General features: G+C 31.8%; 1 protein-coding gene across 1 annotated transcript in view; it reads left to right on the top strand.

The window, feature by feature from the left end:
* Positions 1-14851: 14851 nt before the first annotated feature.
* Positions 14852-19001, top strand: part of LOC111377679 (auxin response factor 2A-like) — an 8869-nt gene continuing 4719 nt past the window's right edge. The window contains exons 1-12 of the mRNA XM_023000807.1: positions 14852-15288; positions 15363-15478; positions 15846-15941; positions 16129-16185; positions 16280-16435; positions 16516-16600; positions 16924-17014; positions 17093-17257; positions 17647-17766; positions 17874-17949; positions 18049-18220; positions 18313-19001. Coding sequence (XP_022856575.1) covers positions 15210-15288; positions 15363-15478; positions 15846-15941; positions 16129-16185; positions 16280-16435; positions 16516-16600; positions 16924-17014; positions 17093-17257; positions 17647-17766; positions 17874-17949; positions 18049-18220; positions 18313-19001 — 1902 coding nt within the window. The 5' untranslated portion in view covers positions 14852-15209. The remainder of the gene's footprint in view (positions 15289-15362; positions 15479-15845; positions 15942-16128; positions 16186-16279; positions 16436-16515; positions 16601-16923; positions 17015-17092; positions 17258-17646; positions 17767-17873; positions 17950-18048; positions 18221-18312) is intronic.

Below are 19001 nucleotides of genomic sequence, written 5' to 3'. Positions count from 1 at the left end.
TCAATTCTTTATGGAGCTGAAATATTTGATTTGATAAAAAAGTCAAAAAGTTTGATTTTATAAAAAACGAAGAAGATCAATGTATTTATAAGAAGATAGTATGAGCGTTGTCGTATATCTAATATTATATATAGATAACATATTAATAGAAAATGACATCCTTATACTTCAATTGTTGAAATTATGGTTGTTAACTAATATCTCCATGAAAGATATAGGAGAAGCAACTTGATTTATGGAGATAAATCTAGAAGATTGCTTATCTTATCCTAGTCTATATAGCCAAAATCTTGAGATTTTGTATTGAGAAAATGAACTGAGAGTTTATGGATATATTGATGCTAACTTCCAGTCATGCTAGAATGATAGCAAATCTTAAACAAGATATTGATTTATTCTTAAGCGGTGTGTTAGAAAGGTTCCAAACATGAAACAATCATAGATTCAATCTTAGAAACCTAATACATGATTGCTTTAGAAGCAACAAAGAGTTACGGTATGGATCAATACGTTTATTAATGAATTTGGAATAGTTCCTAGTATTGTTGATCACATGTCTTTATATTGTGATAACTATAGAGTCATTGCACAAGCGAAGGAACTAAGGTCTCATCAATAATTCAAACATGTATTAAAGTTGTATCATCTCATTAGAGAGATGATACAAAGAAATGACTTAAAGAATGAACGAATTCCCACAGTTGATAATATTGCAAATCCAGTGATAAAGAGTTATTGCATTATAAACATGATTATCATGTAAACTCTTATGATATTGATACATAAGTGATTGGATCTGGTGCAATCGGGAGTTTGTAAGTGTTATGTCCTAAGTCCAGTCAACTTTGAATATAATCGCTTTTAATACATAATTGATGCAATTTTATGACAGATCTATTATTTAATTAATATTAAACTAAATTAAATAATAGAGTCCATAGATTTAAATCTTAGTGATTTGTTAATCACAAACAATTATGATTATGAGAGAAAAATTACATATGATTGAATCTTAAATCATCTGTGGTTGTAAGTAATACAAGATACGAATATCTTTATTACGGATAGACCATCACGTGCTACATTTATTACTTGTGAAGTAAGTAGCTGATCTCACAAGTTAAAGTGTGGTGACACTCAAATGAACACGTAGATGTTTTGTTATAAAACAAAACATTGGAGACCCATTGTGGAGATTCCACACGGATAACTATCTGAGTGTCAGTGACTAATCTCTAACGTTCGATAATAGAATTGGTCTTTTGACTTGAGGTCATCATAGTGCCTTATATAAAAACAGTTATACTTTGATGATATTAGATGTTGCTATGTCAAAGGCCGCTAATACGGCATCATTCATGTATGTTAAGAATCATATAAAGGTTGTGAATGATCAATAAAGTATTCGCTACTTTTAGATAGTAAGAGATTATGATTTTCATTTCATTCAATTAAGTTGATAAAGAAATCTTTGGTCAAGATGTATTCATAAGTCAAAAATGAGTTTCGACTTATATTGATTTAATAGTGGAATAATAAATATGACTAATAATCAAGATTGACACATTTTCCTATTTCGTAATTAATCGGATCATATTAAAAAAGAGATTATAGTTACATGGTAAATAAACAAGTTTGATTTTGTTACACCACGTGACATTTTCTGTCACACGTATTACCTTGATACATTGTTAGATATCAATTTGGGACGACGGATATGAATTAGTGATAAATTAAAAGGGGTGTATTAATTTATCAATTTTGATTAGATTAAAATAATAATTCACGTTGTTAGACATTGTAATTGGGAACCTGATGAGTCACACACTAAACGGGAATTAGAAGAATGAGATTCATCAATTAATTAATTAACCAAGTGTTAGATAATTAATTAATTGAGTTGCTTCTTAATAGATTCGAATTAATTAATTGAATTAATTAAATATTGGACTGAATTAAGTTAAGAGACGGGCCAAGTCCACGTGGACTTATATTGATAGGCTGCTAGGGTTTGAGAAAATTAGAAGAGAACATAATTATTCTTGCTAGCACAAGATAAGTAAAAATCCTAGTTTCTCAATTTTGTTTCTTGTGTGAATTTTTATTAGAGGCTGGATAATTGAATAGCTATGGATTACAAATCGTGATTGTCGTGTTACAAGATCAGCAAAGGAGCTTTGCAGAATCTACAAAAAGTTATCATTTCTATCACAATTTCTATCTAAATATAAAGCAGATCTTTGGTGAGAATTGAAATTATTTTATTTTTTGCAGTGCATGATTACGTAAATTCCTAACAATCACAACTTCAAAGATTACTTATATTATTTTTCACTGAAACTGAATATATTGCTGCTACTGAGACAATTAAAGAAGAGCTTTGATTGAAAGGCTTACTGAATGAATTAGGATTTATAGTTAAAGAAGGGCTTTGATGATCAAATTGCTATTTTCTTAAGTAAAAATTCAATTTTTCATTATAGAACCAAACATATAAATATTAATTTTCACTTTATTATAGATATACTTGAAAAATGTGATGTTAAATTGGTTAAAATTCTTACTAAAATAATTCAGCTGATGCATACAAAGGTAATACCATTGAAAAAGTTAAAGAGTCTTTGAAGCTAATGAATCTTAAACTAAACTATCATTTGTTTTTTTGTGGACACATAATAAGAGCACATGAAGTTATGCCGATTAAGCTTTGAATCCACTATGGTACAGTCACAAATTACAACAAAGGTGGAGATTGTAGAGGTTGGGTTGCTGGAATTTGTGAGCCCATGTATTTTGGTTCAATGACTGTCGAGTTTGAATTAATGAAGCTGCTGAAATTGATGATCCAATAAGCTGTGGTTCAATGACTGTCGAGTTTGAATTAATGAAGCTGCGGAAATTGATGATCCAATAAGCTGAAGGATTCAAGAGTCATTAAAGCGTATGTTGGTAGACACGTTTCTTATACCAAAAGTCATCTTTCATGAATTGCTAACACGTAGTAGATTCTGCACGGTTAGGCCTCATCTCTTATAAGTATGGGCATTCTGATTTTTAGGGTTTTTTATGAACCTTAACAACATTCTCTCATTCGACTGTGTTTTTGTCTCTTTGTATAGCTCATCCTCTCAATGATCTCTCTTAAATTTTTAGTGAAACTGAGAGTTATCTGACGAGCTAAAACCGTATATCTCGTGTGGGAATGATTACAATTATTGTTGAGAGATCTATGTATGCAAGAGTTGAGAACTTTGGCGTTCTTGTTGTAATCGAAATCTTGCCTATTTTTGGGATGTGCTAATAGATTCGAGCTTAATCTTAACGGATACTTAATAGGGGATTAAGTGTTAGAAGTGTCGTTGAACCTCCAGGATCGAAGGCTAAAAAATGCTTGTGTCCGTTTTTGTTATTCGACGATTATTTTATTTTCTTGTCAAATATTCTTGATTTGAAATGATTGGATCACAAATCTAGGATCAACATCCATCTAAATTGCTTAAGAAAAATCTACTGATGGTACATCAAAGTCAAGAAAAGTATATAAAATGACTTTTGTCATGCGGAAGGACTTGCATATAAAAAGACTGCTTTTGATTTTGAAGGACGCTTTTATGCTTAAAGAAGCCACAAGTCCCCTTTTGACATTTTTAAAAAAATATAATAATATAATTTGTGCAAGGACTCTATATTTCATTCACTTTCCTAGTGGATAAATAAAATATAATTTAATAAGGGACCAATTTGATCTCAAATGCTCTAAGTTCTCTCGTCCACACACGATGACCACACATAATAGTGAAAAAAAAAAAAAAAATCCTCCACTTCTTGCGATATAGTAAAATACCAAGAATGTTATAATACACGAATGATCCGTTGCAAACAAAGTAAAATTAAAAGATTCCAGTTGAAACTAGAATGTAGTGCTCGACTTTACATTAATCATTTTATCAAGATGAGCCCTACCTTCTATAAGGTGACCGTTGACAAATAGTATATCAAGTAGTTATTCCTTTCGATTGGGAAATATATCACATAACTACGTAAAGTTACAAAAGTGTCAAAACATTAAATCTAAAGCTAAATTCTCCACTCTCATAGTAGTCGATTCACTTAATTGAAACTTTATTTTAAATATTCAAAAGGTTTCGTGCAAAGAATATTGACTAGGAACTATTTCTCAAGACTTCTACAAGAGAAGTATGAAAACCTTCACAAACTACAAATCAGTCTTTTAATTTCCAATCTAATAAATGAAAATTTTTGTTATAATGGGGTAAAATAATTTTTTTTTTTTTTTATTAGAAGTGATATTTCTTGTATAACAACATATTAATTGAAGTAACTTTTGATAGATAAAAGTCAAGAATTTGGTAACAAGGATAGCTAACTCATGAATGAGAACTGTATTTATGAATATGACTTTTACATATTCTTTCCAAATTGGTTTAATGCCCATTTCAAGGACAAGAGTTAACATGCAGTTGTACAAATTGCACGTTTTTTTTATATTTAATTATTTTTAACTTCGAATTGTATGGCTGACTATTGACAATATCAACAAGCTAGCAAAGAGAGTCACATCAAATATTATGTAATCACATTTCATAGATAGGAAAGCTACTTGGACAAGGATTCATGACAAGATTTAGGTGCCATGTGTCAGCACCTGGATGGATCTTTTTTTCTTTTTTTTTTAAACTATCGAACGAATGATTGACACATATGCCTGTTTTTAAATTTTATCAATTAACCCTGTTTGTGTAACAAGCTTCTTTGTAGAATGGTCATTATATTGCGTTATGGATTTTTCAAAACATGTGGCCCTATCCGTGTAGCACAACTCTTGTATTATACTTAAATTGTTTATTTTGTCGAATGCTCAAAACTTAATTTTTAAAAACAATCAAATTGAGCCTTTTGTTAAACGTGTAAAAGACAATGCAATCAACCAATCACGGACGGAGTGAGAAGGGAGTTGAAATTTTTTTGTAATGAAGGTACATATAAAAAAATCCAAATAAAAAAACAGTTTTTCTTTAAAAAAAAAAAAAAAAAAAAAGTCATCCAGTCACATGTCAATTAATAAATGTTGTCGCACTTATTATATGTCATATTGTTATATTGATGGTCTATTTCTCTGGCAAAATTAGTAAAATTGAACATTTTAAATTATAATTGTTTTAATTTAAGTAATTTTTGATAGATAAGGTCAAGGATTTTGTAAGAAGGATAGCCAACTCAATGCTAGGCCAATGAATGATTGTGGGCACTTTCATTACTCCATTGTGTAATATGAACATTACTTTTAAATGTTCTTTCCAAGATGGTCCAATGCCTTTTCCAAGGACAGGCATCGCCTAATGCAATTTGCACGTTTTATTTGCTTTTCATTAATTAGTACGGTAAAGCTACTCGATCATTAAGTCGAATTGATTGACTGCTGACACTTAGTCCCCGTTTGAGCCACATTATTGTAAAACTGAGAATGAAAAATATAGTCGTTATGGGCTCCACACAAAAGATAAAAAATCAAATATAATGATTTGATGTAATGGATAACAGTCATAATTTTCATTTTAATGAGGAAATAATGGAGCACAAATAGAGCCTTAGTTTGTGGTTGATAGTCGCGCAGAATATAATGCGAACACATTTTATGTTCATGTAAATGCTCACAAAGCATTGTAAATCAAATCTACTTATAATTAATTATTTAATTGAGTGTTGGAGAAAAGTGATTTTTTTAGAAAATCACTTTTAAACAAGGGTTTAAGTAGAAAGTAAAATCTGTTAAACACAATCAAAATCACATTGAATCCTTTTTGTGAAAAAGGAGATACACTGAGTCTAGAATTTATTTTAAGGTTGTTACTTCAACTTCAATTTCTCATCACTGTTTTGTTTTTCTTATAATTTTTATTTTCAAATTAAAAGATGTGTTGGTATAAATTTCATGAAGACCTTCAACTTAATAAAGATTAAAAATTCGAAGTACTCATCATGATAAAATGAACATTGTTTTAGAATTAAACAAATCAAACAGGTTTGTTTACGAAATCTGTAGTTATCAAGTCCTAACCAATCATTAACCCCATCGAAATGTCTAGTCAGCTGGTCATTGATTCAATCAACGGGTCATTGATTCAACAGGTTGGTCATTGGTGGTTTACAAATTTGAAATAGAAATATTTATAATTATAATATAAAGAAAAAAGATATAGTCACTCTTTGGTCGAATTAAAAAAGTTGATTAAAATTTAAGTCAAGAACAATAATTAATTTTAGGGGGGGTGTATTTAATCGAAACTTTTAAAGACTTTTAGAGATTTAAAAAGTTTGGGTGTATTCAATTGAAACTTTTAGAGACTCTCTAAAAGTTTGAGTGTATTCAATAGAGACTTTTATAGATTTTTAAAAAGTCTCCAGAAGTTACGGGGTATTCAATTGAAACTTTTTATAAGTCTCTACAAGTTTTGGGGTATTCAATTTAGAGAGACTTTCAGGGAATTTAAAATTTCTTGGACTTTTAGAGACTTTTTAATGGAAAATATAAATAGGATTTTTCTCCCAAAATTTCTCATCCATAGAGAGATTTCTAAAAAGAGTATGCTATTTTCTCTCTATCTCTTCCAATTAGGTATTTCTTTGAATCTTTGCTATGAGTTTTCTACAAATCAGGTTATGGTAAATTTTCACTAGTTGATCTCTATCTCTCCCTCTAATTTCAAAGATTCGTTTTTAAGTGAATGTTGTGAATTCTCATAAATATTCCTTGATATCTCACATTTGACACTGTGAAAATCATATTTTCTTAATAAAAAAAAAAAAAACCTCAAAAGTCTTTAGTAAAAGTCTCCACAAATTCAGGAAAAACTTTTACTAATTCCTACCAAATCCATAGAAATTACTTAAAATTTCACAAAGTCCACAAAAGTCACCCACTTAAAAAAGTCTCCAAAAGTCTTTAAAAATTCCAATTGAATACACCCCCCTTAACCACACATTTCATGTGATACATAACTTTTCGACCACATTGAAAAACATTAAAAGGTATAAATAGCTTACTTTTTTTGATTGTTATAATCAGTGAAAAAAATTTGATTAGACTTTTTGCACTTGATATGCATATTTTGCTCACCATGATTGTCGAAATGGTCTTGCAACATAGTGGTGGAGGTACAATCTTCCATGAGTTATTCTTTCTGGACAAGGTCACGTAGGCTTGTCCACCCAGGTGTCAACGTGGCACTTTCATATTGCTCGGGTGTCTAATTGGATCACGTGAAAGCGCACATGGCCTTGTTCATATAGCAGAACTCATCTTCCATAGGAGGTACATTATTAAATGGCATCAATACATAATAAATAAAAAATACTATTGACTTTCTACTTAAATTAATATTATTGGATGGCAATATTTTTGTTATACCTTAGTGTTTGCTTGATAAAATTTATTAAAATCTACTAATTAGTCAAACTTTAATTTTAACTATATATTTCATGAAACATACAACTTTTATTAATTTTTAACCACACATTTGATCAATTATCATCAATATCTGTTAAAGCTTTTATTAAAATCTTTTTCAAACAATCCTAAATGATATTGAACATCTCTCTACTTTATCTATAGTCAAATTAAACACAATAAACCCTTCTATGTTATTTTACAATGTTTTATTAGTACAAGTTTTGCATTACATTATTATGTTCTTGACATAAATCAAAATTTTTTTACACGCTCTGTCTCACCCAAGTTGTAGGTTAGAGTTTTTTTTTTTTTTTTTAGTTGTCATTCATCCAATTCCACCATCCCTATTCTTATTTTTTTTTTCTTGGCCACATCCTACCCTATCCTCCTTTCACAATCACTTCTGTTTTGCGCTTTATGCACCCATACCACACTGCTCCCCTATTACTCTTTTTCTTAAACGACTGTCTCGTATAATGTAAATTGTATGTTAAAAAATCAACTTACTACAAACTTAGATAGTTTAGAGGAGACTCTTATTAAAAAGTCGAGAACATCATTTACTATCTATTTATCTTACAAGAATAATGTTATTTATCTCCACTAGAGATGATCACCATATGATGTGGTCTGAAATGATAAGCTCAATTCAATATATGGAAATAAAATCAACTTTAATACACATGTTACAAAGGTGTTTGGAAGAGATCAAAAGAAAATTAGTTTTGGCCAATACCAACAATTGATTTATTTGTTACTTTACTTGTGCGTACATATGTGTATATACCAGTATTCTAAAATGTGCGCATATGGGGTATGTAGGTGATAATGCGGTCAACAAAATATGCATGGTTAAACACCAAAATGCGCTATCATTTGAAATTGTGTTCAAATTAGCCTAACAAAGTCCAACCCATATTTATAACTGAAAAAGGAAAAATTGAGCTCCACATACATCAAATTACCTCAAATTCTTAGGATCATAAATTATAAACAGCAATCCGTAGGGTTTTCACATTTAGAAAAATAAAAAATCAAAACAATATTTTTTGAGGAATACATTTTTTTTTTTAGAAAAATGAATTTTGAAATATATGTATAAAGTTTAAGTAATTGTAATATTTATAATTTTTATCAATATTTGAACCTTCGTTACCGGAAGGAACCACTGTATGAAAAAGGAACCAAAGTGTCTAATGTAGATCTGGGCGCTCAGATAATAATCACTCAAGATTATAGTAAAATCAAACTCTCAACCACTCCAATCGTTCACTCAAGAACATCACAACATTTCTCAATATACAAATCACTCAATAAACGTATTACATTGAGAGAGTATGAAAATCGAATGACTTTCAGATTTTTAGAAAGAAAGAGAGGCGAAGAACTAAAGAGACAGAGAGAGAAAACAAATGAATAGAATTCGTTAAAACCCTAGGAATGACTAATATGTGGAAGTCATCAGAAGGTGGGCCAATCCAATGGTTGGTGGCGTTGACACTTGGCAACACCTCGAGCTTTCATTCCATAAGAGAAAAAACGCATTTTTCCAAACCCCTTTTTTCACACAACTTTATCAACTAACTTTTGAAGAGTCAACTAAGTCAAAACATTTATCTAGTCAGCATTTTGAGTCAGCATCATTAGGCTCCATCTTTACAATCTCCAACTTGGTATAATGATCCAATTTTCATCTACAGTGGTTACTCCCAATCATGGCATCCTTAGCTCCCTTACCTAATGTTCAAATCAGCAAGTATTGATGTTCAACAAATTTAAACAGTTCATAAACTTGTTTAATGGCAGCACCTTAGTACCTACATTAGCACGATTGTAGTTAATAGAAATCTCTTCAGGTTTCTCAACTCTTTGTGAAGTAACATATCTTATAAAATGGAATCTAACATCAACATGTTTAGATTTATCATGTAACACATGATTTTTATTTAAATGAATGGTAGATTGGCTATCAGAAAGCTAGGGCTTATATTGTTAAAGTTTATTTGTGAATGTATTTGTACTTTCAATTAATATCGAAATATGATTTTTTATTTTATTTTATTTTATTTTTTGTTTGTCAAAGTGGTAAAAGTATGATAATTTAGATTAAAACATTTGTAACTAGAATGAGTTAAACAACTTGTAGTTTAGAGGAGAATTAAATTAGGTGTGATTGCACTATAACCTTTTTCATTCTTGTCCAATATGATTTTAACACTACGTCCAAAGAATTCTAAAAACAAGATAAGAGTTATTGAAAAGAAAGATATTTTAAGTTGAATTTATAGCAGCATACATATAAGATGAAATAAGAGAGTTCTAAACTAATCTATTTTACAATTCGAAACTACAACAAAGTCTAGTGTAGCCGAGCTATGTGGATGGAGGTGAGATGTTGTTTGACTTATCATAAACATGTCCTCATGAGATGGAACTCCCATTGGAGACTCCGAGACAAAGTGAAAATGGGCAAATAAAAGAGACTTGATAAGAGTGTGTGCGAGTTCATCCTCAAATGCGCTATTGGAGACCACAAATGACCAATTGAGATGCAATTCCTGACAAAATGATGGCCAATGATGTGTTTTATGTAGGAATGAAACATTGGATTGACACATAGTTATGCATCGCCAATACTGTCACAAAGAATGATAGGTTGCTAAGGTAGCTGAACACATTGCGAACCCTAAATACTTCAGTAGAGCAAGAAGCCAATGCTCAATATTCAGCCTCCATAAACTAGTGTCTCACCATTTTTTTGACTTTTTAGAAGATCGATATATTGATTTTCAATCGAGTTAAGCAATTTAAACAGAGATGGATGTGCAGACAATGATTGCCTGTCCAACCTGAATCAGTGAGAGTAGAGAGATTGACACCATCGTGTTTATTTACATAGTATCCATGGTGAATTGTATGTTTTGACATAAGGAAGCATGAGAGTCATTACCAGTAATGAGAAGGTCATCAACATAGATAAGGAAAATAGAGTTTGACATCAAATTTAAAAATATAGGAAGAGAAAGAACCACAAGTAGAGTAGACAAAACTATAAGAGAAAATGAAGTTTTTAAATTTGGTATATTAGGTACGAAGTGCCTATTTTGGGCCATAACGAGCTTTCTTTAGGTGATAGATGCGTGTAGGATGTTGTTCGTTAACAAAGTTTGATTGTTGACTCATATAGTTGTCATCGAATAGAGTACCATCAAGAAAAGTTTGGTTGATATCAAGTTGTTGGATAGAAATGGCAAAATAACCCGTCCCAAATGGGGCCCAAAAAATCCATCCCTACAGGTTGTTGGGGCCACCTCGTGAAGAAGTAAAAAAAAAAAAAAATTGTTAGTTTGAGAATTATTTGCTTTGGATTTTAAAATTTTGAATTTGTATTGTATTCTCTAATAATAGCATAACTTGAAATTTTGAAAATATAAATTTAGGGGTTGTTTGAGCCCCATTTTTCTCAAAAAAAATACATTTTGGATAGTGTTATGATGGAAAATATGTGGTTAAAAAAAGGAGAAGTTTTGAGTTTGCGTATAATATTATTTTATTGAAAAGTGTGATTGAAATGATATCAAATAGTTATTGAAAAATATATTTTGATAAGAAAATGGGACTCAAATAGGCGCAGGGCACCCCACTGCCATCTCTATAATGTTGGATTGACCAGTCAGATTGAGAGCTAGCTGAGGATAATTCAAATGGTGGAGGGGTATTACAACATAAAGTTAGATTGGCACTCAATCAACTTTTAAAGGAAATTATAATTGACAGGGCTAAAACTAACACTTCCATGGCAATCACAATCCCTTGTATTGATTGGAGTTACTTTCAAATTATCTTTAAATTGTAATCATTTATTATTTTAACATGAGTAATATATAAATTTGAATAATTTAGTTTAACATTATTTAGAGCAGGAAGTCCATCTCCATTTATAGTTTATGTTCTTACTATGGCCATTAACTAACTACAAACTAAAAATAAAATATGAAGTAAAAAATATCAGTAATGAGGAAACAAATACATTGTATTAGGAAGAGGATTTGGTATCTAATTGGCAATCTTGTTTGTATTTATAATGCTTCAATGGATTATTCACAATTTGAAATTCGAAGTAACACGACGATAATTGAAAAATGAAAAATTAATCTGGCTTGATACTACAAAATAAAAAATTAAACCAAGTAAATAGGGAACTGGCTGACTCTACGACTTGATTTTTGAATTTGTTAACTAGCTATTCAACCTTAACAATCACTCATAATAGGCCGTTATAATTATTTGTGACATTGTATATCCTATATATTCTATACAAATTTTTGTTTATACATTGTGAAAAACTAATTTCTTTTTCGTGTTAACGTTCAGGACAAATTTAATATATCGGCCAGAACTATAATTCACACGTCTTCCAATTAGATTAGAAATTGACTACATCATTTGACATGCCCAAGAAGCACTCTATTTATAACGTACTACTTACAAGTGAACGCGGTTTGATTTGGGCAGTTTGTGCAGTATTTTTAATTCAAACCATTTCATGTGGTTTGAAATTTTTCCAAATCAAACCATAATTTGCGGTTTGGTTCGATTTTAATTCACGATTTACCTATCAATATTATAGTAATATATTTAAAACAAGTTAACCCATAAATTTAAACGAGAACTAATAATGTTAAATGTTAAATTACATTTATATTTACCATGAAACACATGAATAAATTATTTTCAAAATTGATTGTTAAAAGATGTTAATAAAACAAATATATCTTTCTTCATTTCTATTTATCTTCTCTTGTTTGACTTTCATATTGTTACATAACGATTAGTAAAGGTAGAGTCACACGTAAATCCATAATTTTTTCATCATTTTTAACCATATTTACCATGAAACACATGAATAAATTATTTTCAAAGTTGATTGTTAAAAGATGTTAATAGAACAAATATATTTTTCTTCATTTATATTTATCGTCTCTTGTCTGACTTTCATATTGTCGCATAGCGATTAGTAAAGGTAGAGTCACACGTAAATCCATAATTTTTTCATCATTTTTAACTATACATTCTTCAAAAACTATTATTCAGATCTATGTTTTTAAAATTTACCAAACAGGAGCTTAGAGCATCTCGATTGCAATCTATGGATTGCAACTAAGTGGAGTTCAAATAGATGAACTTTTAGGTTATATGCTTTGCTATTTAATGAATGGATGATTAAATTCAAAATTCATCTCCAATAAATTCTATCCACAACATAAATTTTTGCCTACACATCATTTGTCAACATTAAAGATAGATAAAAGGAAAAGGAAAAAGAAAAGAAAAAAATCTTATAAATTAAAACCAGAGACAAAATCTTTAGTTCTCTCTCTTGGATTTTTCTCTTTCCTTCAATTGATTAAATTAATTGCTCAGTAAGCAGTTTATTTTATATTAGACAGAACTTTGGACAATGTTCGTTTTATTTTTTGCCACGACAGCTTGGTAGAGCTCCAATCACATTGCAATGGAAATTATTATTTTTTAAATATTATTTAATCTTACTTATGCAAATTTTTTTTAAACAATTCAAGTTATCATTGAAGATGTTCTTAGTATTATATTTAGTAAGGTATTATTCCAATAGAAAAATGGGTGGGGGGCTCTTATTTCTCTACTAGATATTGCTTCTTCTATGGGATTTGTCTCCCTAATTAGCCCTTGTTTGGGCTTCATAATTTGAAATAATATTAATTTTTTACATTTTTTTTAAGAATTATATGTAATATTATTTTATTAAAGAATGTATGATTGATAATAAGAAAAGAGAAAAATTAATTTAATGACGACCAAGCAGGGATTTATTAGGTTTTTGGCCAGAATTAAAATTAAAATTTTTTAATATATTTTGATAGAAATTTTTGAAATGTGTGATCGAAAAGTTGTGAGATTCATAAAAATGTTATTAATATTATTTTTTGACTTTAATTAGATTAAAATCAGATTTCAATTCAAATTAAATATGTTCTGAATCAATACTTTCAAGTTTTAACAATTAATTAAAGAAATTTATTAATATTTTATATTGGCCGGGTATTATCCCACCGCCCGAGTCGCACGGAAGCAGGAAGCAACTGTGTGCATTGTAACAAACTAAAGTAACCATGGTTAAAGTGCGCCAACCCTGATTATTAGGGTGTGCGCATTGTGCCCCATCCTATTCTGCCCGTAAATGGCACGACAGGCCCACTTGCCCATAAAAACAAACAACTTTCCACTTAACGGCCAAGACAAACGCCGTTATTTGCTAACCCAATCTCAACTGGACACCAATTAACGTCGTTAAGTGGACCTCATTCATTCTGTTTCCCCTGACACGGAATCGCACAAACGGTTATTCCTGGTCTAAAAAGCAGGGACGTGTTTGGTTAATATTATGTCATTTTTTCTACTAAAAAATAGATAATTTTGAAAATCTGTCTTACAAGATTAAGCCGCTGTTATTCAATACTTCCTTTAATTTTTTACCACATATTCTTCGAAAAAATTACCCATACAAAATCTATTTATCAAAAAAATAGGCTCAATAAACCCTACAACTCTATGTATACGCACATGTTCAATACATATGCTACTAATATGGTTGTAAAATCGGAAAAAAGTAAATTTTAGCTTGAGTTTATTCTGATAGATAATAAGTTTCGCGGCAATGAAAATGAATTAAATTTTTTTTATATATAATTATAAAATACTATTATTTTCTCTTAAATTTTAAAAGAGCTTTGCTTTATTTACAAATAATTGAAAATCTTGTTATTTATTTGTCGACCACCCAAGAGCATTTAGCCTTGTAAAATGGTCCTTATTTAATCCGTCAGAATAGGATCTGACACTACTTTGTTGTCGATCACTTAGGAGCATTGAGCCTTGTGGTTCCTTGAAAAAAATATATCGCATACCTCTTTGACACAATTCAAATTCAATCACCACACATATATATTCAATTTAATTGTTTTGTAATTGTAAAACACTGAAACTACTATAAGATTATTATATCCATTTTTTTTATCTTTTGTCTAAAGACGAAGGAAAATTTTCATTCAGTTCAATATTTTTGTGTAGAGAGCTATATTCATATTATCTGAAAATGTTGGTTAGTCGATATCTAATTTTATTTTCTTTGAACTTTTCCTTTGAATCTTACTACTTGCTCCAAATCTTACAAAGAAAAGACATACTTGATACTTACATAACGTGTTGGATACATTGGGGTGTGGAGACGGCTTGAAGCGATACTATACAGTTAAGTCATCTCGGAGTATTTTTTATTTTTCAACCTCCCAAACATGGCTTGGAATTGGACCGGTTATAGCCAGTAAATTGACCGCAGTTCAAATGAACATTACTGATCTTGCACCCTATTCTGATCCCTCAGCTGGTCGAAAAGCCTACAATCTCTCTCCTCCTCCTCTCTCATCAGCTAAAGCTATTAGCCTACAATACTAACCCCAAGCTTCAAGATATACTCGTACTATTTTAGAACAACACATAAAAATCTCGCGGAATTTTGTGCCGATTCATATAAGATATTCTTTTCTACAAAATATATAGTTTAGAGGGCTGATGTATTAATTTTTCTGGTTTTTGAGGTTGTTTTTATGGTGTTAAGTGTGGGATTTTCGGGATTTTATGTTGATTGCTTGTGGGGTTTGGAGATGTGAGATCTGGTCTGAAAAAAGCGTGTAAAGAAATGGCTGCTTCTGAGGTTTCGAATATAGGTTACACGGAGCCTGTGATGGCGGAAAATGGAATTTCAGGTATCGGGAATGGTAAAAATTCCGGTGATTATTTGGAATTTTTCGAATTTTTTTCTGGCTTCTGATTTTTGGGTTTATTTTGTTAGTGGATGTTGATATGGCGCTGTATACGGAGCTATGGAAGGCATGTGCTGGTCCTTTAGTTACCGTACCTCGTGCAAATGAGCTTGTTTTCTATTTCCCTCAGGGTCACATAGAACAGGTTTTTCTTTTTTACTTTTCTATTTCTTCAAACTTCTATATTTTTATTTTGATTTTTGATCTTTCTGCATATATGTGAATTTTTATTATTTTTATATTTTTAAAACTCAGATTCAGCATAGTTAATCACAGTCCTCTTAATTTCATTTTCAAGTTTGGTTTTTGCTCATAAACATGACCAGTGAAACTTAATTTTGTGTTCAAATATTTAAAGAATGAGATCTAATTGCGTAATAATTACACGGGAAGCACTAAAGATATTTCTGGGGAGTCAATTTATGGCGCTCACATTTTTGTTTATTTAATTTTCAAAATTATGGTGATATTTAACGTAATTTCCTGCAAAACTTGTGGGTTTTCTGTAATAGGTTGAGGCATCGACTAATCAAAGTGCAGACCAGCAGATGCCCGTGTATAATCTTCCTTCTAAGATCCTTTGCCGCGTGGTTAATGTTTTACTGAAGGTACTTGATTTGCTTGAGATTCACGCATAATCTATCCATCTATAAGTTTTTTTGGGGGGGGGTGGGGGTTGGGGGTGTGACTTTTTGTTGATCCTTTACTGAACTATAATTTATTAATAATTGTTCTCTTTTAATTGTAATATGTTGTATGTTCTGAATTGGTCTATCATGTATATTACCTGAAAAGGCTGAACCAGACACAGATGAGGTTTTTGCGCATGTGATTTTGATGCCGGAACCTAATGTAAGTTTGCAGAATCACCCTCGATATGCTTGATATTGGAATTTTGTAATTTCAGAGGAATTTTTTTTTATTTGATGAGATTTATGTTTTACAGCAAGATGAGAATGCAGTAAAGAAGGAACCTTTGCCTCCTCCACCTCCACGTTTTCATGTTCATTCTTTCTGCAAGACTCTAACTGCCTCAGATACAAGCACTCATGGTGGATTCTCGGTTCTGAGAAGGCATGCTGATGAATGTCTACCTCCACTGGTTAGAACTGTTTACTTATTGGCTCTCGTGTCATTTGGCTGAGATACAGGGTCCATGATGATTCCCTATTTCTTTGACAGGACATGTCACGTCAACCTCCAACCCAGGAATTAGTAGCCAAAGATTTGCATGGAAACGAGTGGAGATTTCGGCATATTTTTCGTGGTATAGTTGCAAACTTGCAATATGGAGAAGACTTGGAACTTTCAACTTCTTTTCTGGTTAATATATATATATATATATACACACACATACATATATATATATACACACACACACACTGGGGGGGGGGGGGTTATATGGAGAAGACTTGGAACTTTCAACTTCTTTTCTGGTCAACGGTCTATCGTGTTCTCCTAAGTGGAGTGCCTTTCACAGTGGAATGGTATTGCTGTGTTGGTTATTGAGTTGATTTTTGTGTTGTGGTTCAATGCACTTCTTTTCTTAGGATTGACTTAGAATTTTTTATTAATCTTCTGAATTTCCAGGTCAACCACGGAGGCACCTCCTACAGAGTGGTTGGAGTGTTTTTGTCAGTTCTAAGAGGCTTGTTGCTGGGGATGCTTTCATATTTCTAAGGTGATTCTACATACAAATCTCTAGTTTTATGCAAGTAATTTCTCATATTACCTGAAATGACGGACGTGAAACTTTCAGAGGTGAGAATGGGGAGCTGCGTGTTGGAGTTAGGCGTGCTATGAGACAACAAGGAAATGCTCCATCATCAGTCATATCAAGCCATAGCATGCATCTTGGTGTACTGGCAACAGCTTTGCATGCCATTCAGACAAAAACAATATTCACAGTATACTACAAGCCTAGGTTCGTAACTTGAATTATGCACCTTTGTTACATTACAAAATATTGGTCAGTTGATGTGGGGGTGTGTGTGTGTGGTGTTTTGTGTTTGGTGGTTTGCTACATTTTTTGTGAAACTTCTCTCCATTTCCCCATGTTTATTAATGAGTTTTTGTAATCAATCTTTTCATGAACTTTACTCTGTAATATTTAGTACTGTTGGGGCAAAAAGAATAATAAAGGATGATTGCTATTAATTTGTAACTTTCTCGTTACTTGCATGAACATTGAATCCTTTTATGTCCATATCCGTCTCTTTATTAAAACTGTTGGAACTCCACCTTCATTAACATGTAAATGTATCGAGTGCTTATTGCTTTTTTTGTGCCTTACATTCTACCTTTCTTTCACAGGACAAGCCCATCCGAGTTCATTGTCCCTTACGATCAATACATGGAGTCTGTGAAAAACAATTATTCAATAGGAATGAGGTTTAAAATGAGATTTGAAGGTGAAGAAGCTCCAGAGCAAAGGTAGGACACGTTAGCATTCTGAAGCACAACCTTTTAATTTATGTGGTAAATCATGAGAATGGGTGTTTTTATATTTTTATTTATCTTAAATCTGTAAAATTTTGTAGGTTTACTGGAACAATTGTTGGTAATGAAGATTCTGATTCGAGAAGGTGGCCACAATCGAAATGGAGATGTCTAAAGGTACTACATCCTATATTTGACGAGGCTGCCACTCAGTATGCATTGAACTATTTATTTATCTGTTTTCATGCTGATAATTACTCTTAATGTTACTTTAAGGTGCGATGGGATGAAACATCCACAATTTCTCGACCAGAGAGGGTTTCCCCTTGGGAAATAGAACCTTCTATTTCACCTTCTGCCCTTAATCCACTTCCTGGGCCTAGACCAAAAAGGACTCGATCAAATGCCTTGCCAGTTTCACCAGACTCTTCTGTCCTTATCAGGGAAGGTATGTTGCTTGTCTGTCTGCTAAGGCTTTGTTACTGTGATTTTAGTTTCTACGTCTGACTTACTCATGTCTGTTCAAAATTTAATATGTAGGTTCGTCTAAGATGACAGTAGACCCTCCATCAGCCAATGGCTTTCCAAGGGTCTTGCAAGGTCAAGAATTGCTGACCTTGAAAGGAGCTTTTGCAGAAAGCAATGAGTCAGATTCTTCTGAAAAACCAATGTTATGGCCACCTTCATTAGATGATGAAAAGATTGAGCTTGTTCCCTCTTCAAGAAGATATGGGTCAGATAAGTGGCCACCTTTAGGAAGGCGAGAGTCGTCATTCACAGATCTTTTAACAGGTTTTGGATCGCAAAATAAATTATCTCATGAGTTCTGTGATAATGAAGTTTCAAAGCGACAAATACAAGAGCGTGAAGGGAAGTTCAGCTTAATTGGGAATGCATGGTCTATGATGCCTTCTGGTCTCTCGCTTAATTTGATGGATGCTGGTAAGAAAACTCATGGACAAGGCCCCAATGCTTCCTATCATACACGAGGGGATATTAGATACAGTGGTGGATTTAGAGATTCAATGCTTCCTGATCATAGAGATGGCAATCAGCATGTAAATCGGTTGATGCCTCCACCTAATTCACCGTGCCTTCAAATGCCGCCTGGTCATTCAAGAGAACTGCAGCCGAATTCTGTATTTGCGCAAGATGACAACAAGAAACCCAAGGAAGGTAACTGCAAGATCTTTGGCGTTCCTCTTAAAAGTGGCTCTGTTCCAACGGAG

This window comes from Olea europaea, unplaced genomic scaffold, assembly GCF_002742605.1.
Source record: "Olea europaea var. sylvestris unplaced genomic scaffold, O_europaea_v1 scaffold1707, whole genome shotgun sequence".
In the NCBI taxonomy this organism is placed as follows: domain Eukaryota; kingdom Viridiplantae; phylum Streptophyta; class Magnoliopsida; order Lamiales; family Oleaceae; genus Olea; species Olea europaea.
This window is presented reverse-complemented; position numbering and strand designations above follow the sequence as displayed.